A 22,532-nucleotide genomic window follows, 5' to 3' on the forward strand; every position below is an offset into this window, starting at 1 on the left:
CATTACAGTACAGACAAAAGACAACTACTTGTTTCAGCTACAGTACCAGTATTGGACAAATACATGCATCCAATTAAAAAACACACAAATAAATAAACAAAAAACAAAAACTTACTAAGACGTTCCTTGACAATAATTTCACATGGAGTTTCACGGAATGGACCAACTCCAACGGCGTTGACAGCTGCAACTCTGAAGAAGTATCCTTTTCCTAAGGTCAGATTATAAACCACACCACTTTGTCTGGCAGCAGTATAAGAGCATGTTGACCACCACTTGCGTTCAGCTTCCCGCTTCTCAATTATGAAATTAGATATGGGAGAACCACCATCGTCCTCAGGGAAGAACCATGTCAGTTTGCATGAGTCAGTGGTAAGATTATCTGCTGTAAAAGGTACTCCCACTGGACCAGGGATATCTAGGGAAAGAAATAAATTAAGGGATGTGACCATATTTGTTTATAAATTCATAAATTCACCCATCAGTCTGTACACTGATTGAAAATAAATGCTTGATTAATCCTACTTACCGAGAACATCAACAATAACAGTTCTCTTCACTTCTCCACTAGCATTTTTTGCAGTTAAGCTGTAAACACCTTGTTGCTTTCGGGTGCAATTTTTAATTACTAGTGAAGTGCTGATGAATGTGTTCTCAACAACAGCCTCTGGTGGAACAGCACCATTATCTCTGTTCCATGTCACTTCTGGAAAAGGTGCGCCTGATACATAGGCTATGAGGCGGATAACCCCACCAGCATGAATAGCCATTCTCTCTTTCATTGAGGCATCCAACTCAAGCACTGGGGCAACTGTAAGATGAACATAAAAATATTTTTATGCAATACTTAAATAAAATGATCACAATAAAATCGGTGAACCAAACAGTTTTTTAGACTTACTTAACTTATCCTTCATTTCGAGCACTTCGGCCACCTCTCCTGGCTCACTCAGCCCGGCAGCATTGAATGCCAATACTCTAAACTTGTAAAATCCATTCTCTTTCAGCCCAGTTATTACAAATCTAGTTCCCCTAACTTCCTTTTCTTTGGCCTGTAAACATAATAAAATGATACGTACAAAATACAATACTCTGTAATTGTGATCAATGACAGATCAATAGGTAAAATAACCACATGTATGGCTTACCTTGACCCAGGCTTCTGTTCCTTCCTCTTTGTATTCAACATAATAACCCATGATTTTTGATCCTCCATCTTTTAGAGGTGGAATCCATTCCAAATCGACTGTAGATTTTGTCCAGTCTATAACTTTGGGGGTTGGTGGTGAAGGTGGAGCTATGGAAAACATCGATCAAAATGTAAGACTCAGATATGATCATAAATAGTATACTATTATAGTAACATGTTCAGGTACTTACCCATAGGATCTCTGGCAAAGGTTGGGTCACTTGGCAAACTTGGAGGCCCACACCCTGCAGCATTAATTGCAGTTACACGGAAAAGATACTGTGATCCCTCAATGAGGCCTGTGACTTTGTAGGACACGCCAAGATGCATAGGTCTGATGGGATCACGGGATACTTTGTTCCAGCGCTTTGCTGTGGTTTCTTTGCGCTCAAGCCAATACCCAGTAACTGGACTACCACCATCTGTGTCTGGTTCTTCCCAATTCACAGTCATGGAATCCATGGTGACGCTTGAGAGGGTTGGCTTTTCGCACTGGCCAGGGGTTGCTATAAAGAGAATATAATACTCTGTGTCATCTATTTTCATAAAAAACAAATGGCAAATTCAGTTGCAGATTTACTGGGCATATAGTAGTGACATTTATGAAGAACTTACTGAAAATATCCCTAGCAACCTCTGGCTCACTGTCAAGTGGCTCACCAACTCCATACTTATTCTGAGCTCTGACACGGAACACATACTCATGGCCTGGCATTAGATTTTCAACTGTGAATATGCGCTCTTTTGGTGCACCAGGGACAGGAATCCATGATTTCCTATTAGCGACACGCCTCTCAATGGTGTAGTTAGTTATTTTGGAACCACCATCATCCACAGGAGGCAGCCATGACAGAGTAATCTGTTCAGCATGTATATCCTCAAATTTGATTGGTGCAGAAGGTGGTCCAGGAAGTCCTGATAAGGAGAAATACATGTATTTAATGTGCATATATCTGTAGTATTATTAAGTGCTCATTAATCAGAGTTCACACATTTATATCAGAACCAAGTAGTTTATTTAAATCATTTACCTAGAACATTAAGTCTCATCTCTTTAGAGACCTTGCCCAGACTGTTGCTGGCAGTGAGTGTATAGAGACCAGTGTCTGAGCGCTTTCCCTGCTGTATCAGCAGTGTACAGCTATCATCAGACACAAGCTTGTTGATATGTTCATCATACACAACATCAACCTTAAGATCACTTTTGTGGGCTGGAGCTTTCTGCCAAGTAAGGGTGGGGAAAGGACATCCCTTGATCTTCGCAACAATGTTAATATCTGTGCCCTGTTCCACTTCCATGAACTCATCAAGTTCAATGAGAGGTGCCCCTAAGAGAAGAAAAAAGTAATGTGAAAAATATGTGAATATCTTTTTTCATTTTCCCCATCAAGAAATGCTATATAGGAATACTTTTGCAGTTTCCAACAAGTGAAAGCAAGGCATTTACAATTAAGTTCCCAAAATAAAAGAAGCCCCATTTAATCCATTTAATTAATAATTTACAATAATAACATCTTGGGTTAAGCCGTATTTTAGGCTACAAAACTTGCACTGTTTTACACACTTGTCTGGTCCTTAACGATGATGGGTCCAGCAGTAGAGGATGGTCTGCTGGCACCAACTTCATTTACAGCCTTGACACGGAATTCATACTCAGCCCCTTCTTGGAGTTCCTCCACTTTGAAGGTCGTTGTATCAACGTCACGTCTATTACACTGTCTCCAAGACTCTTTTTGCTCCCCACTGGAGTCCCACCAAAGGCGTTCAACAATGTAATGAGTTACAGGTGATCCGCCATCATTTTTGGGTGGCTTCCATTTCAGTGTCACTGTTCCCTTGGATACATCCATGATTTTGACTCTTGTGGGAGCATCAGGAGGATCTGCAAATGTATTCATTTAACTGAACTGTAATGACAAATAATACTGCAGTTTTTGATGAAAGTGTGATTGAAATGTTCTACTTACGGAGGGGATCCCTTGCCGTAGTTCTTTGGAAAGTTTGCAGAGGAGGTCCAATACCAAAGCGATTCTCAGCACGAATACGGAACAAATAGTCTTGTCCCTCATTAAGGTCTGGGACTACTAAAGACTGACTAGCACAAGCTGGGTTGACCTTGGTCCAGGCTTTCCCTTCAACAGTCTTCTTTTCAATGTAGTAGCTCTTTATTCTGTCACCGCCGTCATTGTCTGGGGGTTTCCATGTAAGTCTGCATGTACTTCTTGTGATGTCGCTGATTTTGAGCTCCTTAGGAGGCCCAGGGTAATCTATATAAAATATTTTTGCTTAAAACATCTTCATGTATTCATCATTTTTAGGAATATTTTTAAGGCATATTAAATATAGTGTTTCTTACCAAGCACAGCTACACGAACTTTAAGAGCCTTTGTGGCAGCTTTGTTAGAGGCAGTGATGATGTACCGTCCGGAGTGGTTGAACTTACACTCATATATAGTAACATCTGATGTAGTATCCGTTGAAGCAATCTGCAGAATTAACTTTTTTAATACCAGTGGTAGCATTAGGATGTTTGATATAACAACATTAGAATATAAATACACAGTCTTACTTCAGAATCCACTGGAAGAGTGTGTCGCTCATTCTTCTTTTCTGTTTTTGCAGCGCCATCAAAATCCCATGTGACCTCTGGAAGAGGTCTGCCTGATACGGTGACTGGGATTCTGATTGTTGTCCCAGCATGACAACAGAGAAGATCCTCTGCTGAGACTCCAAGTGTAATGACGGGTTCCACTGTGAGATTTTAGTGGGATAAAAAGTGTTACTTGAAAGGCATTCGAAATGCTAACCCTCAATATTATTGTTCATAAATAAAAGGATTTTTAATGGACTAAATTGATTCTTAATAAAGACTCCCCACTGGCTGTCAGTCTTACCAAGTATATCCTGAACAATGACATCAGGAGTTCTGGCACTTGGTTCTGACTCGCCAGCAGCATTGACAGCAACAACCCTAAATCTGCATTTCTTATTTTCTTTGAGCCCTGTCACAGTATATGCAGGGGTGGGAATCAGCTTCTCAGGCTCATTCACTCGTTTCCACTCGATGGTGCCCTCATCCTGGACCTCAATAATATAACCTTTAACAGGGGTTCCACCATCCTTCTCTGGTGGAGCCCAGGCAAGGCTCACACTGCTGGTTGTCTTGTCTTTGACTTCAGGTGCTGCTGGTTGGCCTGGTGGATCTACAGAAAATATAAAATCATTGTTTACTCTAAGACATTCAGCACACACATGTACAGTATAAAATCAGTGTGACATCATAACGCTTACTTCTTGGATCAAGGGCGAAAACACATTCTGTTGCTTCACTTGGCGGTCCAATGCCTGCAGCATTTTGTGCCATAACACGGAACTGGTACTCAATACCTTCAATAAGTCGCAACACATTGTATTCTAAGCCCTTGACAGCTGGCTTTGTGACAGGAGCCCTGTTAATACGACTCCAGTACACAGCTCCCCTCTCTCTCTTCTCAAGCCAGTAGCCCTGAATGGTTGAGCCACCGTTGTCCTTTGGAGGCTCCCAGGTTACTAGCATAGAAGAGCGAGTGTGTCCAATTATTCTTGGTTTCTGAGGTGGGCCAGGAAGACCAAATGGATCTTTGAGAACAGCTTTCTCTGATTCACACCCATCGCTGACCCCAAACTTGTTCACAGCTTTAATCTGGAACTGGAAGGTGCCATAGGCCTCAAGTTTGTACACCTTCAAAAAAAGAAGAATTTAGAAAAAAAAAGTCAGTAAAGTTATTAGTGATTTAATTCTCAGAATACAATAACCATTCCAACAGAGTCACTTAAACTAACCCCATAGCGTCTGTCTACAACACAGCATGTCAGCTGGTCCCAATCAGTTTTCTTCTTGCTGGCATCCCTCTTCTCAATAATATAGTTTAGGATGTCACTTCCTCCATTATCCTCAGGAGCATCCCAAGTGAGGTAACATGACTCAGCTTTGATATCAGAGATAACTATGTTTCTTGGTGGAAAAGGGCGATCTGGAGTGGGAAAAAACGTATTATATTTTCATTTAAACTACATTAAAATACACAACTAAACAATATGTGATTTAATATCTATCCTGTTGTGCATATTGCTGATGACTTGAATGTGGTGTGTTCGTGATAAAGAACCGAGACTGAATGTCACTGTCATGCATAAAAGCATGAATAAAAAACATACCTTGTATATTAACGTTGATGATCAGCTGACCTGTTCCAAGTTTGTTTGTGGCAGCTAGTTTGTATGTGCCCGTGTCTTGTCTTATGGTTTCAGGAATAGCAATCCTGGTGTGAATTGTTTGTCTGTCGATCTCCTCTGACTCAAGGGTCATGGTCTCAGTGGGCTGGTCGAGAACAACCTCATTCTTTGTCCACTCAAATGTGGGCAAGGGGAGACCAACAATTTTAGCAGAGATTTCAATAGCTGCTCCCTTCTTGACAATGATCTTATTAGCCTTGATGTACTTCAACAGAGTCACAGTTGGGACACCTGTAATAACATTAAGCATACAAAAATAATGTCAAACATCATATATTAAGTACTAAATCCACTACATAAAAAGCATAAGAGTGCTAATACATACGTTCATCATCTTGAATAGTGACACTAATTGGCCTGGAAAATTCACCATTGCCAACCTCATTGACAGCCCTCACTCTGAAGTCATACATCATCTTCTCATTCAGATTTTCCAGTGTAATGTTGGGCTCTTTGCAGCCATGATGATGAGCAGGCTCAAATTCATCACCGTCTTCTCTCTTTTTTTCAACAAGGTATCCAAGGATTTCAGAACCTCCATCACTGCGAGGAGGCTGCCAAGCAAGAGTAACAGTGTTTTTGGTCCGTGCAGTGTGGTGAAGCTTCTCTGGGGCTGATGGAACACCTAGAATCGCAAAGATTTCAGCATTATTCAATGTTTGTTGTCAAATACCGGACATATAGTTCATTCTTAATTTTCATAGATACCTTTAGGATCCACAGCAAGAACAGGTCCAAGTTCAACAGGGGTACCAAGGCCAAACTTGTTCCTTGCAATCACACGGAACATATATTCTTCACCATCAAGAAGACCAACAATGTCACATTTACAAGTAGCCGTTTCCAAAGGTTGTCTGTATATGTGCATCTTGGCATCCTTTCTTTCTACGATATAGCCAATGATATCACTTCCACCGTTATCAACAGGATCAGACCAGGTAAGTGAGATCATCTTCTTTGTGACATTAACTGTTTTAAGATCAACCACTGGTCCAGGAACATCTTTGACACAAATGAGAAACACAGTCAATATTTTAAAATCAAGAAATGATTGGACAGAATTTGGAGTATACAATATTTACAGATACACTAACATACCCATTACATCAACCCTGATGAAAGCAGATTTTGTTCCACTGGCGTTTTTTCCTGTGATCTCATATTTGCCATGGTCAGTTCTCAAGGCATTCTTGATGCTTAGAGTGCTGCATTTTCCTTCAGTTTCAATAACAACCCGCTCCTTATCAGGTTCCGCATCATCTTTTGTCCATGACACCTCTGGTATTGGTCTGCCGACAACATAAGCTGGTATACGCAAAGTCTCTCCAGCTTTTATGAGTACTCCTTTCTTTACAGAGATATCAAACTCAATTTCTGGGGCCACTGTTGTAGCAAGAAAAACATGAGGTTAGACACCGTATTGATGTTTAATGAGAAATGCTTTCCAAAGTGTTTTTGTAAGAGCTTACATTCAGGCTCCTTAACTTGCACAGGTTCAGTCATTCCTGGCATTCCATGGCCAGCTTCATTTACAGCATATACACGGATGTTGTAATCTGCTCCCTCAGTTAATCCAGTCAAGGTGTACTTGCATTCCTTGCATCTAAACTCAGTACTGCGGACCCAATCCTTCTCACCCACAAGACAGCGTTCAACATGATACCCAAGAATGTCTGCACCACCATTGTACAATGGAGGAGTCCAGGCAATTTCAACAGTGCTATTTGTAATATCGACAATCCTTGGCATAGGTGGACCGGGTAGCACTGTAAAAAGTGAACACAATAATTGATAAGTGCTATTGTAATCCTAGTATATATCTGCCAAACAACAATAAAATAATACTTACAGACTGCATCCTTTGCAACCACAGGATCAGTTGGAACACTGAATTCTCCAGGGCCAGCAAGATTCTCAGCACAGACTCTGAAGACATAAACCAGGCCTTCCATAAGGCCATCAACCTTGGTCACCAGAGTGCTGAGAAGATTGCGATTGACTCTGGTCCAGTATTTGCTGTTGACTTCACGTTTCTCAATCCAGTAACCAAGGATAGGGCTGCCATTATCCTTAGGCTCATGCCATGATAGAGCAACACTGGTAGCAGTAACCTCTCCAATTCTTGGCATGTTAGGAGCATCAGGAGGATCTGAAAATCACATTTAGTAAACACATATAACCATTTTTATAATGTTATATGCATTTTTTATTATATATATTGTAGCAGAAACTTTTCATTGCATATTTTACCAAACTGATTCTTGGCAACAAGTGGCTCAGAGTAGCATGGTGGTCCCATTCCAAACTTGTTTTCAGCTCTGACTCTGAAGATATACTCCTTTCCTTCAATTAGTTTGGTCACTGGATAGTTATATCCTTTATGGGTTGAAGTAACAGTGACCCAACCAATTTCATCAGTAGTGTTGTCTTTCTTTTCTAGGATGTAGTTGATGATCTCACAGCCACCATCATCAAGAGGTGCATTCCATGTGCAGGTGACAGAGTTATTCCGAATCTCATCAAATCCAAAATTCACAGGTGGGCCAGGTTTATCTACAGATTATAACAAAATAAATTGTGATATAATGTACTCATTATTCTAAAGATATGGAAAGGTTCATGTGATTAAAAATGTGACACAAAACTCCTAGAACCCCTTACCAAGGACATTGACATCACAAGATGCAGTTGCAAAACCATGGGGATTCTCAACCCTGATTGTGAACATTCCATGATCAGCTCTGATGGCATCACGCACCATTAGTGCGGTCTCGCCTCTTTTACTAAGGTCAAATGATACACGATCTGGAAGTGGAGGATGGAACTCCTCCTCTGGTTCAGGGTGAGTGGCTTTGGTCTTCCTTTTCTTTCTCACAAAGAGCTCTGGCTTCTTCTTTTCGATCTTCAGAACATTTTCATCATTTCTAAACCATGACACAGTGGGGTATGGGGAGCCTGAAACGTGGGCATCCAATCTAAACTCTTCACCTTTCCTGACACTGACGCCAGATACGACACGCACATTGAGTGATACTTTTGGTGGATCTAAAAGTGAAATAAAATGACATAAAGGTCATATATATATACACACATTACAGTGGCAGACAATTGCTTGGTAATTGGAACAGGCTCATAAGCTCATAACTTCACAGTTTTAAGACATACCAACAGGATCAGCAGCTTTAATCAGGGCTGTACTACGGGATGGGTCACTTTCTCCAGCAATGTTCTCTGCACGTACACGGAACTGGTATTCTTTTCCCTCTGTCAACCCAGTGACAGTGTAGGAGAAACCAGGTACCAGGTCTGGAACACATCTCTCAAACCTATCGCCATCCTTCTCAATTTTCTCGATAATGTAGCCAGTAATCGGGCAGCCACCATCAGAGGGTGGTTCCTTCCATGTAACTGTAATGGACTGTGAGGTAGGGTTTGTTGCCTCCACTTCAACTGGTGGGTCAGGTCGCTCTATAAAAATTTAAGTGGCAAATAAGTAAACAATGTTGCTATAAGAAGACTAATCAAATGTATTAATGATAAATTAAAAATTTTATACTTACGCTTCTGCTCCTCTGAGATTACAGGGTTGCGCATGTCAAGAAATTCTCCACTGCCAATTCTGTTAACAGCCTTAACTCTGTAGTAATATTCACCATTCAACATCAGATCCTTGTCCACAAATTCGAGAACATTAACTCCAGGTATTACAGGCAAAAAGGTCTTCTTCGGAGCTTGTCTGCGCTCCAGTACATAATGTAGAATTGGGCTACCGCCATCATTCTCTGGTGGTTCCCATGAGATTTTGCAGGAGTTCTTGGTGACTTCACTTGGAGTGATGCTCTTACACTGTCCAGGCAGACCTATTGGTGAAAGATATTTCATTTAACTAGTGTGTCACATGACAAAAAATATAACCTAATACAGATGGAAAAAAGCTGCCTTACCAATCACTTTAACGTTAACTGTTCCAGTGGCTGAACCCAGACTGTTCTCTAAAGTGACCGTGTAGGCACCAGCATCTTCATGCTTGCATTTGAGGAGCTCAAGGTGAACACTGTTCAGTTCACATGTCAAGGTGAGCCTGTCTTCAGTTTTCAGCTCTGTCTCACCCTTTTTCCAAACCATTGATGGTTTGGGGATTGCTCTGTAAGGAATCTTCAGATGAATTTTCTCACCCTCAACAACAACAACATCTTGGGTCTCCAAATTGATGGTTGGCAAACCTTTGAAAAGTAAACAATATTTTAGTGTACTTGTACAGTTGGAGTATTCATATTTAAATGTTAGCATGACATTAAAGTATGCTTACAGTCAGGGTCTTTGGCAAAGGCCTTGTCGGAAATTTCAGAGGGATCACTGACACCAACAGCATTTATGGCACGAACCCTAAGAACATATTGTTTCTCGGGAATTACACCATCTTCTGCCTTGAACTTGAGCTCTTTGATAGGACGAGCATTAATTCTCATCCACTTCTCTGTGTCAGCCTCAGCCAATTCAACATGATATCCGGTAACAGGACTTCCCCCATTCTTCTCTGGTGCCTTCCATGTAATATTGATGTGCTCTCTGGTGGCATCGATAATCTTTACGTCAAGAGGAGGAGAAGGTGCGCCTGAAACCAAGCCAGTAATCGATCAATTATTGAATCATGTTACAAATGTGTGTTTTATATTTTATTAATAGTATTTGTATTTGTTGTTATTTCATGCATAAAATGGTAACATACTAATAGGATCCTCAATTGTAATGACTTCTGTGGGTTCACTTGGGTGGCCTACTCCAGCCTCATTTTCAGCACGGACCTGAAACTGCACCTCAGAGCCTTCATCAACCTCAGTTACCCTGTACTTGCATTCAGGGCCTGCTGTTTTTCCAGACTTTAACCATCGAGTGCCTACCTTCTCCTTCTTCTCAATAACATATCTGCAATGCAGGGCATGAGTCAGTTACAAATGCGGTACCAAGTAGAGTTCGTATTTTACGCTAGAAAAAGGGCCAATTGTAAATACATACTTTGTGATTGGCCTTCCACCATCACTTTTGGGAGGCTCCCATTTAAGGTCAACATGTCTCTTGGACACTTCAACTACAGTCAAAGCATAAGGAGGTCCAGGAGTGGCTAAGGGAAAAAGTCAACATTTACTTAATTTTCTTGTCTCCCTTAAAGTGAATATAATTAACAAAAACATACTTGTGAGTGCCTGCACTTACTAAAAGTGTCCTTTGCCAGAACAGAGTCCTCCAACTCACAGAAATCGCTAATACCCGCTGCATTCTGAGCGGCCACACGGAAGACATACAAAGTTCCCTCATTAAGTGGAGTAACAGTGTACTTTGTCTCTTTAACTGTGGTGTCTACAGTCTGCCAGGTCCAGCGTCTGACATCTCTCTTTTCAACTATGTAGTTGGTGATTGGAGAACCTCCGTCACTGTCTGGTTCTGTCCATTTCAGTTCACAGTCAATCTTTGATATGTTGACAACCTCAAGCCAGCGTGGCACAGACGGAGGATCTGTTTAAATATAAAGTTTCAACAGTTAACTTTACTTAATATGGTCTATTCTAATTTTAAAAAATACAAGTAGTTTGTCCTATTAACTTACAGTGTCTTTCCTTGCACACCACAGGATCACTTGGATCACTAGGTTCACTTTCCCCAGCCACATTCACAGCTTTGACGCGGAAGGAATATTCTTGCTTCTCCATCAGTCCCTTTATCAAGTGTTCTGTCGTGAGGACATCGTCAGCAACACGGACCCATTCCTCGGTTCCACTCTTAAGAAGTTCAATGATGTAGGATTCGATTTTAGCACCACCATCATGCTCTGGTCTGGTCCACTGAAGGAATGCAGAAGTCTTTGCAATGTCTTTAATGAACGGCTTGCCAGGAGCCCATGGAGGATCTATGAAAAATTATCATATTACAAAACACCCTTAAACTTAGAGCTGAAAAGATTATTCCATAATATTATATGAAATATATAAAATATTTTATAAATAAATATAATAATAAAATCGATTGAATAAGTAATATTTTTACTGGGTTAATAAAGTATGCACTTCCATGGATAAACAAATGTATTGGCTTATAAAACTGAATCCTAGCTTGTCACATGTAGAATGTATACCTCTGCATGCCAGACTCCTTAGAGATGAAGAATGGATTTTCACAGATTGAGGCAATATGTCTTATCTCCAGGAAATTCAGTTACTTTATATGAAATGTTCACTACCACAAGTGATTTAAATGTGGAAGACATATTGTTGTATGTAGTACAAAGAAAAATAATTGCACGTTTGCATTTACATTTACTCCTGTGTTTAATAAAACATGAAAGAATCTGCTGAGCACCTGTTATGCCCTTATTAGTAGAAATGGATAATGTTTTTTGTTGTTTTTACTTTTCTATTTTTTACTGTTTCTGTAAAATCAACAATTCATTCATTCAATCATTGTCTGTAACCACTTGTCCAGTGGGTCGCAGTGGGTCCGGAGCCTACACGGAGGCACAAGTTATGAACACACCCTGGAGGGAATGCCATTCCATCACAGCGCGACACATTCACTCACACACTCTTACCTATGGACAGTCTTAAGTAGCCAATCTACCTACCAATGTGTGTTTTTGGACTGTGGGAGGAACCTGGAGCACCCAGAGGAAACCCACGTGGATGTGGGGAGAACACACAAAACCCCTCACAGACAGTCACCCAGAATGGGACTTGAACACCCAACCCCAGGATCCTGGAGCTGTGTGACTGTGACACTACCTGCTGTTCCACTGTGCTATTCATAATTATTAATTCTAATATCTCTTAGACAGCATTTTTCCCCATTCAGATCATGAAAAATATATTATAGCATATTATTTCCTGGGTATTTGAAAACTAAAACCTTTCTATAAACTAAAAACTGAAACCTATAATAATCTACTTCATTGTGGTTTGTGTGAAAATATATTATTGGTAGGCAGTATAATTAAGTATAAGTATAAACACACCAATCGGATCCTTAATCAAAACAGGATCAGTCTCAGCACTTGGTCTTCCAGTTCCTGCAAGATTCTCAGCCAGAACACGGAATTTGGACTTCTTCTTTGTTGGCAATCCCCTCACTCTGCACAAGACATAAAGTAGAGCTTGTTTTGGCATTGAAAATGCTTTATTATATTTAATTTATTATGGTCTTCTTATGTCTTAAAATCCTACCTGAGTGTAGTGTCGCTGACAGGCACCTTGTTGCATCTGATCCATTTGTCACTTTCTGGATCAAACCTCTCAACCCAGTAGCCAGTGATGGGACTTCCACCATCCTCATCAGGCTCATACCATGTCAAAGTGACTGCGTCCTTTGCAATATCAGAGGGTTGTACCCTAGTTGGAGCACCAGGGGTTTCTAAAAATAAAGAATGAAAAAGTAGCAATTACATCTCATTTTGTCTTTAGGAAAAATACATTAATTATTACAAAGAAAATTATACCTTTATACCTAGATTACTTACCAAAGGAATACTTGGCAACAATTGGAACATGCTCTGCAGGAGTACCAATGCCATACTGGTTCTCAGCAGATACCCTAAAGACGTACTCTTTCATAGCCGCCAGTTTGCAAGCCTTGAAAGTGGTTTGCTTGACTGTTGCAGACAACTTCTGCCATTCTTCTTTGTCCAACTGTCTCATTTCCACAATGTAGTTTGTCACAGCAGAACCACCATCATCTCTGGGGGCATTCCAAGCCAGGCAGCAGGACTCATTTGTAATATCAGTAATATCAAAAGCAGCTGGGGGACCAGGCTTATCTGAATCACAAAACAAAAACAAACATTTTGACCAGTGAGTTTCAAAGGCAAAGGAAATATAGAAATGTATTTATATATATATATATATATATATATATATATATATATATATATATATATATATATTTTTTTTTTTTTATTAATTTTTTTATTATTATTATTATTCAATCAGCACCCTACCGAGAATATTAACATCGACTGTTGCTGTGGCACGACCACAGGTGTTGACAGCTTCTATGATGTAGGTGGCGGTGTCAGACCGGGTTGTTTTTGCAATAGAAAGCGTGGAGTGTCCAGGTTTTGTGTCAATAGTGAGTCTATCATCTGGTTTAAGGACAAGATCAGCCTTGGTCCATTTGATTCTGGGGTCTGGTTTTCCAAGCACATCTGCTGGAAGGTCAATCTTACTACCAGCCCTAGAAGTCAAGCCAGCCAATAGTTTGGCATCAAGATGAATCACTGGAGCCTCTGTAATTAAAAATGATTGTACATTGAGTATGTTTTTAATAATGAAACCAAATGTAGTGTATAGTCAGAATCTAAAGAATACTGTATAAAAAGTTTACCTTTGGGATCGACAGCAAGAATCTCATCTGTAGCTTTACATGGTCTGCTAGCTCCAAGTTTGTTCACTGCCCTGACACGATAGGCATACCACTGTCCCTCAATGAGACCTGTCACTTGGAACCTGATTAGAGAATTAGAATTAGAATTTGTGCGACATATATTCATTTGGGATTACAAATACATACAGACACATAGACACAGTACATTCAATTCCCAAAAGATATCTTGGGCTATGAGCATAGTTCTACACAGTCTGAAGCTTACAGATTTCTCATATTCATTTTCTTTGCAATATAATTTTTTGTCTAATATTAGTTATGGTATCAAATCCTTAAATTCAGAACTTACTTCAGCTCAGGCATTGGATCTCCACAGGCTTCCCATTTGTCAGTGCCACGCTGGCATTTATCAACAATGTAGCCCTTGATAGGAGTCCCGCCATCATATCTTGGGGGTTCCCAGAGCAAAAAGATACCCTTTGCAGATTTATCTCTCCATTTCAGGTTTTCTGGAGGATCTGGCACAGCTGTAATATAAAACAAATCACACATTCTCATTCTTTTCTTTTCTTTTATTATTAAATAAGACTTACAATTGCTTCTCTAAAACAATGGCTTACTAGCTGGAGAGGACACGTTCACCGGCTCATCAATGTATGCAGGTTCTCCAGGACCACATTTGTTAGAGGCTGTTACACTGAACAAGTACTCTTTCCCCTCTATAACATCCGTAACGGTGTACTCAAGGTCCTGCACACCTGACATCACCTGAAAGAGCATAATGTTTCGTTATATATACACTCCATCAGCTATGCATGCAAAATCTAAAAAACCAAATATTGATGGAACTGCTGTTCCAAGGTTATTTACTAACCTTGACCCAGGTCTTGCGTGAAACCTCTCTCTTCTCAATGTTATAACCTATTACAGGGCTTCCTCCATCATGCTCTGGTGCCTCCCACATGAGGTGGACATGATGCCTGCTCACCTCTGCAACCTTGAAGTCTTTTGGTGCACTTGGAGATGCTTAATGAATTAAAGCATAACAAATTTCGGTCATTATGCAGGCTCTAAAGTGTTCAGGATTGGCAAATACATTAAGCTAGTTTTAAATATAGGCAATGTGGAGCAAGAAGTTTCACATACCAATAACATTTACTTCAATCTCTCCAGAGGCTGATGTTATATCATTCTCCAGGTGCAGGGTGTATGTGCCCTTGTCTGGACGGACACTTGGGACAACAACTAACTCTGTGTATGTAGGCTTTGTGACCATAGACACACGATCTCCTGCAGTGAGCTCCTTATCTCCAAACGTCCACTTGGCTTTAGGTATGGGGTATCCAGTAATGGGTACACGAATAGTAAGAGCATTGGGCACAATGACTTCCAGACCGTCTTTGAATCCACTCAGATCCATTGTGGGACCAACTATTGAAGGCAAAAGTAATGATTATCAATGAATAACAAACTCTACGTATTGCAACATTTTTGTTCAGTCTTAAAGTAAGATTGAGGATTAATTACCATGTGGGTCATCAGCTAAGAGTGGTCCAATCTGTTCAGAAGGATCAGAAACCCCAGCAGCATTCTCTGCTGAAACTCTGTAATGATACTTCTGACCAAATTTCAAGCCAGACACCTAGACGTGAGATAAATCACATCTGTTAACTATTCATTCTCCATGAGCTGAAAATATGAAATATTTAAGAATACGTTCAACATACCCTGTAGTAAAGGTCTGGACAGAGCCTTGCATTGCATCTCAGCCAATTATCTACACCATCTTCACATTTCTCAATAATGTAGCCTGTGATCATGCTACCTCCATTACTGAGTGGAGTTTCCCAGGTCAGCTGAACAGAGTCTTTGTTTTGATTTGTGCAACTGAAACTCAGTGGTGGGCTTGGCCTCTCTGTAACCAGAATAAGCACAGCATGATGACAAAGATCAACTACAGAACTCTTCTTGTCATAAATATATTAGAAAAAAAAACACACTGACCAATGGGATCCATGATCTTCACAGGATCAGTGGCAGCACTTGGCATGCCAATTCCAGCTTTGTTCTCTGCTCGAACCCGGAAGATGTACTCTTTATTTTCAACAACATCATTGAGTGTAGCTGTGAGAGCATCAGCCTTGACCACCAATGCAGCTTCCCACCTAACAGAGGTCCTGTCACGGAGCTCGATTATATAAGATGTGATCTCAGACCCGCCATCAAATAGAGGTGGCTCCCAGGTCAGAGTGGCTCCAAACCTGTTTACAGGTCCAACCTTAACATTCTGAGGAGCATCAGGAACATCTGTATAAAAATAAGAAATAATATTAGTCTCCTGTAGAATGTTCCACTAGACCTCGTATAACAAACCATACCAAACAGTCAAAATAGTGACTTACCAAATTTATTCTTTGCTTGGACAGCTTCATCGGTTGAGACTGGCTCACCATTGCCAACTCTGTTTCGAGCACATACACGGAAAAAGTACATGTTGTCCTTTTGTAATCCAGCAACACAATATTCTGGAATCTCTGCACGATCAGTGGCCATTGTCCAGGACTTGCGTTTGACATCGCGTCGTTCTACAACATAAGCCAGGATCTTGCTGCCACCGTCGCTCTCAGGCTCATCCCAGGCCAGACTAACCTCACCGTCAGCAGTGTCAATAACTTTCAAGTTCTTCACAGGCCCAGGAACATCTAAAAACAACAGTTATAACAGCAAAGTAGAACATAACACTTGAACGTTATGTTTGTGTATATTATACAGTACAATCCTAGCTGTATGTATTCACAGAAAGGAAGCTGAGGATCCTGGTTCTTCTCTCAGCTCATTTTTTTAAACAGTATTGTATTACTTGCTTTTTTACTAATGAAATTTCTAACTTTTTAAATTGTGTTTTTGTAGTTGTTGTTGTTGAATGATAACATACCAATAACATCAAGATTGATGAAAGCCTCTCCCAGCCCATGCTTATTCTTAATGATGACTTTGTAGCGGCCTTGGTCAGACTTCTTAGGGTCTTTCAGCCTGTACTCTGTCCTGTCAATGGATGTGTCAATGTTTTGCACTGGAAGACTGGTGTCATTGAATAACCATTCAGCCTCGGCACGAGGGTAAGCATCATAAGGAACAGTCATCACAAAAGGCTTTCCAGCATCTGTTACGAGATTTTGGTCTGTAGTCTTGATCTTTGGCACAGCTGTAAGAAAATACAAAACACAGGAATAATGTGAAAACCATTTTCCCAAAGGAACAATACTTGTTCATAAACCCATATAATGATCAATTTAGACTGAAAAATGTGTACCTGCAAGTTCAAGCTTGGCTCTGGCATCCTTGTCCTTAGCAACGACTCTATACTCTCCTTGATCCCGAGGCCTGATCTCACAAACTTGAAGTCTGTGAATCTTGTCTTCACTGATCATCTGGTATTTGTCACCTTGCATAATGATCATGTTGTTCCTCATCCATTTAACCTCAACCCTGTCTTTATTTAGTTCAACCTCAAACACAATATCTGAGCCTGGGGGTTCAAAAACATCTGTTGGGGGTCTGACAATCTCCACAGGTATCTCTGGAAATAGAGGAGAAAGCTAAATGAGTTCACAAAGGACTGAGAAATTCCTTCATATATCTGTCAGAAAAAAAAAATGAAGTATATGTAAAGAGAAGTTTTGGCAACCTTCAACAAAGAGACGAGCCCTGGATCTTTTTTCATCCACTCCACAAGCATATTCGCATTCATCGTCAGGTCGGCACTGCTTAATATACAATGTGCATGTCTTCCCGTCTTTTTCCATGTGATATCTAGTGAAATAATTTAAGAAAACCATGAATAAACACATGCCCAACACTACACTACTGATTGCACCATTTCATGATGATCATCTGATTTGCCACAGGAGACGACGATAGACATGCAAGCTCATAGAAGTGATGTGAAATACTATCCAATCAGACAACAGATAAAAAATATACCTTGGTCCTTCTCTGATTTCACGGCCACTTCTGTACCATTTAACAGTGGCCCTCTCCTTAGACACGTTGCATGTGAATTCTGCATCTTCAAATTCAGTAACAGTCTGGTCTCTAAGTTGGGCAGTGAAGTCAGTGGGTGCCTCACTGATTATTAGCTCAGCTGTGGACTTGCTACTGCCAGCAACAGCAGTGTATTCACCCTCATCATCCATGGTGCAGTCTTTGATGATCAGTGTGTGCTTGTTCTTGTCTGCACGGTACACGACACGCTTGCTGAAGGTGATCTCCTGACCTCCCTTTAACCACTGAACTGTCACATTGGGTCTGTTTACTTTGCAAGTGAAGCTGACTGTCTTCTTCTCCTCTGTTTCACAGTCTTCTAGAGGATCTGTGATCCTGAGTGCTTCCTCTGCAGAGAAGCCAAATGTTAGAATGAACCAACCTTTCATCAGTGTGCTCACAAAGATTAAAAAATCCTACGTAAGCATGCTTACCTTGTACACCGATGTTTGCTGAGCATTTGGCCTGTTCACCACGGTGGTTAACCAGCATAATGGTGTAAGTGCCTTCATCTGACTTATCAGCAGCTTTGATCCTCAGTGAGAAAACTGTATCTCTCTGAACCATGATAAACTTGCTACTCTCAAACATGATCTCTTCATTCTTCAGCCACTTGGCTTTAGCCCCCTCTGAATTAACCTCGCAATTGAGAACAATTTCTTGTCCTTCCTTCATTTGGGTGTCCTTGAGAGGAGTGATTATCCTCAGTTTTTCTATAGAGAAGGAGGGAAGACATTACTTTCTATACATTTTCACATTCAATAAACTGTGGAAAGTCTCAGTAAACAACATAACGATACCTACCAATCACAGATAAATCTGCAGAGGCTTTGACAGAGCCAATGCAGGCAGTGAAGGCACCCTCATCCTTCATTTCACAGTTCTTGACAATGAGAGCTCTCCTCTTTCCTTCACTTACAATCTGGTATTTTTCTCCAGTTTGAAGTTCCACCCCACCCCTGAACCATTTAACTTCGTAAGAGTCTTTGGACACTGAGCATACAAATTCAGCCTTTTCACCCTCCACTGCCTCCTGGTTCTGGGGCCTGGAAATAAATTCAGCAGCCAGCTCTAAAGAAACATAAAGAAAGCAAAGGTTAATCAAAAGCATTCTGAGTCCTTCAAGTCACAAGATACATGATTAAGAATTCCCTGTGCATTTTTGGTAGCACAGTAGCTCACCGTTGATCTTTAGGGTTGCTGATGTCTCTGAACTGGCAAGTTTGCAGTGGTACTCTCCAACATCATTCATGCGAAGGTCTTGAATGATGAGTATTCTCCTTTTTCCATCAGCAATCTGTTCATATCTTCCACCCTCAGGCAGCTCTTGGTCTCCCTTATACCATGTGACCTCTGCGCTGGGTTTGGAGACTTCACAGATCAGTTTAATACTGTCAGTTTCAGTGCCTTCTACATTGGTTAGGTTCTTTGTGAATCTAGCCTCCTCCTCTGTAAGTGAAACAATGAACCATGGTCAGTTTTGACAAAAAAGGCATCATGTTGGTCTAACTATCCAAATTTAATCAAAACTCACCAACAACAGTAAGCATGCCAGAAGATTTGGAGGTTCTGGCGTCACATTCATATTCAGCTTCATCATCAAACACCGCCCTGCTTATTATGAGAGTTCGCTGCACTCCTTTAGCAATAATCTCATACTTCTTCCCCTTTCTAATCTCAATACCATCCTTGTACCATCGAACCTATTGAAACAAATGTACACACGTTAGTTTCTATGTTTGCATTTTAATATATTCTTAAAATTGTGAATAAAATACCTTGGCACTTTCACGGGAAACTTCACATTCAAACTTGGCAGACTCTTTCTCCTTGACCTCAACATCATGAAGGGGTTTAGTGAATTCAACATGAGGAGCTGATTTGCCCAAAAAGACACCAACCCAAGAAAGAAAGAAAGAAAAAACAATAATCATTATTTGGATAAATGAAAACAATCAACTGCTTATGCATCAAATATTCAAGCATCTTATAGAGGCTTATTTTGGCTTACGTTCAACACTCAGGAAAGCTGAGGTCTTGAAATCTTTGGCATCACATGTGTATGTTTTTGAGTCATCAAGGGTGCACTCTTTGATGATCAGTTTCCTCTTGCAGCCCTCAGCTACCATTTCATATTTTTTCGTTTTACGAATTTCCTGTCCGTCTCTGAACCACTTGACCTCAGCCTTTTCTCTGGAAAGTTCACACTCCAGAATAGCAGTGGCTTCCTCCTCAACGGTCTGGTCCTCCAAAGGCTTGGTAAATTCCACTGGTGGCTCTGAGTGAGTGAAATAAATTATGTACAGTTTCACATCTTTTAGCAAAGCTGTATGTGATATGTATTTTTTTTTTTGAAAACATATTAAGATATGCATATTATTTTAAAGTGCTTACCATTGACAATAAGTTTGGCCTGTGTCTTAAAATCTTTTGCAGTAAGTTTCACATCCCCAGCCTCAGACATCAGCACATTTCTCAGAGTTAAGCTGTGCAGTCTGCCCTCTGCTCTAGTCACCACCTACAAAAAAAAAAGTAGACTTATAAAGATGTAATACCAGAGCTGTTAAACTACATTGGAAAGGAATCACAGACATTTGCAAGCCTTATACTAGATGTTTGTCTAATGTAGTACAAATATGAGAACATATACTAGACTTAAAGCCCAATTAAACTGGTGCAACAGCAGAACATCAAGGCTATCTCTTTAACACACATTCTTGATGTAGGTAAAAATAGCCAGAGGAACACTTGCATGGCTGAGCAGCTCACTGTGTTATCTCAAAGCCTCTGCTGCATATCCTTAAATGTCTGCTGTTGTACGCTTTAAGGAAAACACCATTATGGCAATCCATTATAAAAGAAAAGAACATGACGTGCAATCATGTTTATTGGAATTTTAACTTTGTTAATTTTTAACTTATATTTTATATATCTGAAAATATATATGTACAGACACAGTCACAGGCTTTATTCTAACAAAAGAAAGCAGTCAAAAATGTTTAAAACAGATTACCTAAGATATAGTTTAAGAACCATTAAACAAATATTAGAATAAATACTGATAACCAAACATTATTAGACATAATTGAGTTTGGTTCTTGAATTGTTGCTGTGGATCAGCCAATACATGAATGGTTAAATTCCATCCCTGATTTAATTTAATAAAGGATTGATCAGATTAACAAGGTACTGTATGGTGAGTGCAAGAGAGGTTTGGAAATTATTAAACTAACTCATACATTACATGAACACTGGTAAAAAAGTAAATATTTATAAGATATAAGAATAAAATAAAACCTTACTCTGTCACTTGGCTCCATTTTTGTAGTTCCAACAAACCATTCGACAACGATACCTTCGTATGAAAGCTCACAGTCAAATGTTGCAGTCTCCCCAGCTGTGACGGTAACATCCCGAAGAGGCCGTAGCAGACCAATAGTGCGTGCTTCAGATTGAGAAAAAGCCATTGTTAATATTGCATAAATCAACACCTAAGTCCAATTTTACATTGTTGCTGTCCATCATAAGAACAAGCCATGATTCAGCTTCTCTGACAACTTCAGATCTCAACCTTTTCACTGGGAAGAGTCTGTCATTAGCATGCTACAATGCTCAGTAGGACAGAAGGCATGCTAAGGGTCTGCCCAGGCACCCATCACCCACTCCAGATAAGCTTAGAGCTTCTAAAATAACAACAGTTCCTGATTGGCTTCTAGCTAATCACCGCCAAGATATCTGGTGTTCTTAGTAGGCGTCTATGAACTCTCAGTGAAATAATGTAAAGTTTTGCTGCATGAATTCAAAATGATTTCCAATATTATTCATACATATTTACACTGACTAAAGACAGAAAACAGCTCATGAATTAATTAGTGACTAGAACTCTCACCTTTAACTCTGAGCTGAGCAGTAGATTTAGCATTGGCGGCACTAAAATCCACAGCACCAACCATGTCCATGCGCACATTGTAGAGAATCAGTATGTGTTTGGTGCCCTCTTCTTTAATCTCACAGTCCTGTTGAAAAGTAAATCAACAATGTAAAAGTGCAATGTACAAATATTTTTAAAACACTTTTACATTATGAACAAATGCTTACAGCAGACTGGTGCAGTGCCTCTCCTTTGAGTTTCCAGTGACCATGCACATCCTCCTCAGAGATCTCTGTCTCAAAGCGAGCTGCCTCGGTCTCTGTGACCTCCACGCTGTACAGTGGACGGACGATCTTAATGTCACGCTCTGCGGCAGTAAAAAGAATAAAATTATGTTGGGGCAATGAAAACAAAATGAACAGTTGATTATTATTAACAGCGTGTTCAGTATCTAGTACCTTCAATGTTTAGCTTAGCAGCAGTTTTGTCAGAGCCACAGTCACAGACGTATTCACCAGTGTTGACCTTCTCTGCCTTCTTCACAGTGAGAATACGTTTCTTTCCGTCAGCTCTGAAGAGGACGTTCTTGGAGGGTGTAATTTCTGTGCCGTCTTTGAACCATTTAACCTCAGCAGAGCTTTTGCTCAGTTCACACATGAGCACAACTTCATCCTTCTCAACAGCGGTGTAATCCTGAAGCTTGGTGGTGAAATAAGCTTCTCCCTCTGTCAAGAAAAGAAACAAACAATTTTAGAATCTCTCTATAAAATTGAACATTGTTTACTG

At 40.2% G+C, this 22,532-nt stretch overlaps 1 protein-coding gene across 1 annotated transcript in view; it reads right to left on the reverse strand.

The window, feature by feature from the left end:
* ttn.1 (titin, tandem duplicate 1) overlaps positions 1-22,532 on the reverse strand; it is a 153,882-nt gene that overhangs the window by 61,133 nt on the left and 70,217 nt on the right. Inside the window, 58 exon segments of the mRNA XM_066686859.1 lie at positions 116-418; positions 530-811; positions 902-1,052; positions 1,149-1,297; positions 1,381-1,695; positions 1,805-2,104; positions 2,221-2,517; positions 2,754-3,071; positions 3,157-3,456; positions 3,546-3,675; positions 3,759-3,940; positions 4,084-4,392; positions 4,481-4,910; positions 5,012-5,202; positions 5,387-5,695; positions 5,790-6,089; positions 6,173-6,466; positions 6,563-6,847; positions 6,934-7,230; positions 7,314-7,613; positions 7,715-8,017; positions 8,126-8,509; positions 8,630-8,932; positions 9,025-9,324; positions 9,409-9,687; positions 9,774-10,079; positions 10,194-10,390; positions 10,481-10,586; positions 10,679-10,978; positions 11,070-11,369; positions 12,468-12,583; positions 12,676-12,862; positions 12,969-13,265; positions 13,446-13,733; positions 13,832-13,953; positions 14,181-14,358; positions 14,452-14,599; positions 14,706-14,857; positions 14,978-15,262; positions 15,359-15,473; positions 15,559-15,746; positions 15,836-16,138; positions 16,234-16,533; positions 16,767-17,036; positions 17,145-17,411; positions 17,520-17,644; positions 17,816-18,224; positions 18,310-18,588; positions 18,680-18,946; positions 19,058-19,324; positions 19,410-19,578; positions 19,654-19,751; positions 19,887-20,153; positions 20,270-20,393; positions 21,178-21,320; positions 21,765-21,891; positions 21,974-22,113; positions 22,205-22,471. Coding sequence (XP_066542956.1) covers positions 116-418; positions 530-811; positions 902-1,052; positions 1,149-1,297; positions 1,381-1,695; positions 1,805-2,104; positions 2,221-2,517; positions 2,754-3,071; positions 3,157-3,456; positions 3,546-3,675; positions 3,759-3,940; positions 4,084-4,392; positions 4,481-4,910; positions 5,012-5,202; positions 5,387-5,695; positions 5,790-6,089; positions 6,173-6,466; positions 6,563-6,847; positions 6,934-7,230; positions 7,314-7,613; positions 7,715-8,017; positions 8,126-8,509; positions 8,630-8,932; positions 9,025-9,324; positions 9,409-9,687; positions 9,774-10,079; positions 10,194-10,390; positions 10,481-10,586; positions 10,679-10,978; positions 11,070-11,369; positions 12,468-12,583; positions 12,676-12,862; positions 12,969-13,265; positions 13,446-13,733; positions 13,832-13,953; positions 14,181-14,358; positions 14,452-14,599; positions 14,706-14,857; positions 14,978-15,262; positions 15,359-15,473; positions 15,559-15,746; positions 15,836-16,138; positions 16,234-16,533; positions 16,767-17,036; positions 17,145-17,411; positions 17,520-17,644; positions 17,816-18,224; positions 18,310-18,588; positions 18,680-18,946; positions 19,058-19,324; positions 19,410-19,578; positions 19,654-19,751; positions 19,887-20,153; positions 20,270-20,393; positions 21,178-21,320; positions 21,765-21,891; positions 21,974-22,113; positions 22,205-22,471 — 14,118 coding nt within the window.

The sequence above is a fragment of the Hoplias malabaricus genome, chromosome 12 (assembly GCF_029633855.1).
Source record: "Hoplias malabaricus isolate fHopMal1 chromosome 12, fHopMal1.hap1, whole genome shotgun sequence".
Classification (NCBI taxonomy): Eukaryota; Metazoa; Chordata; class Actinopteri; order Characiformes; family Erythrinidae; genus Hoplias; species Hoplias malabaricus.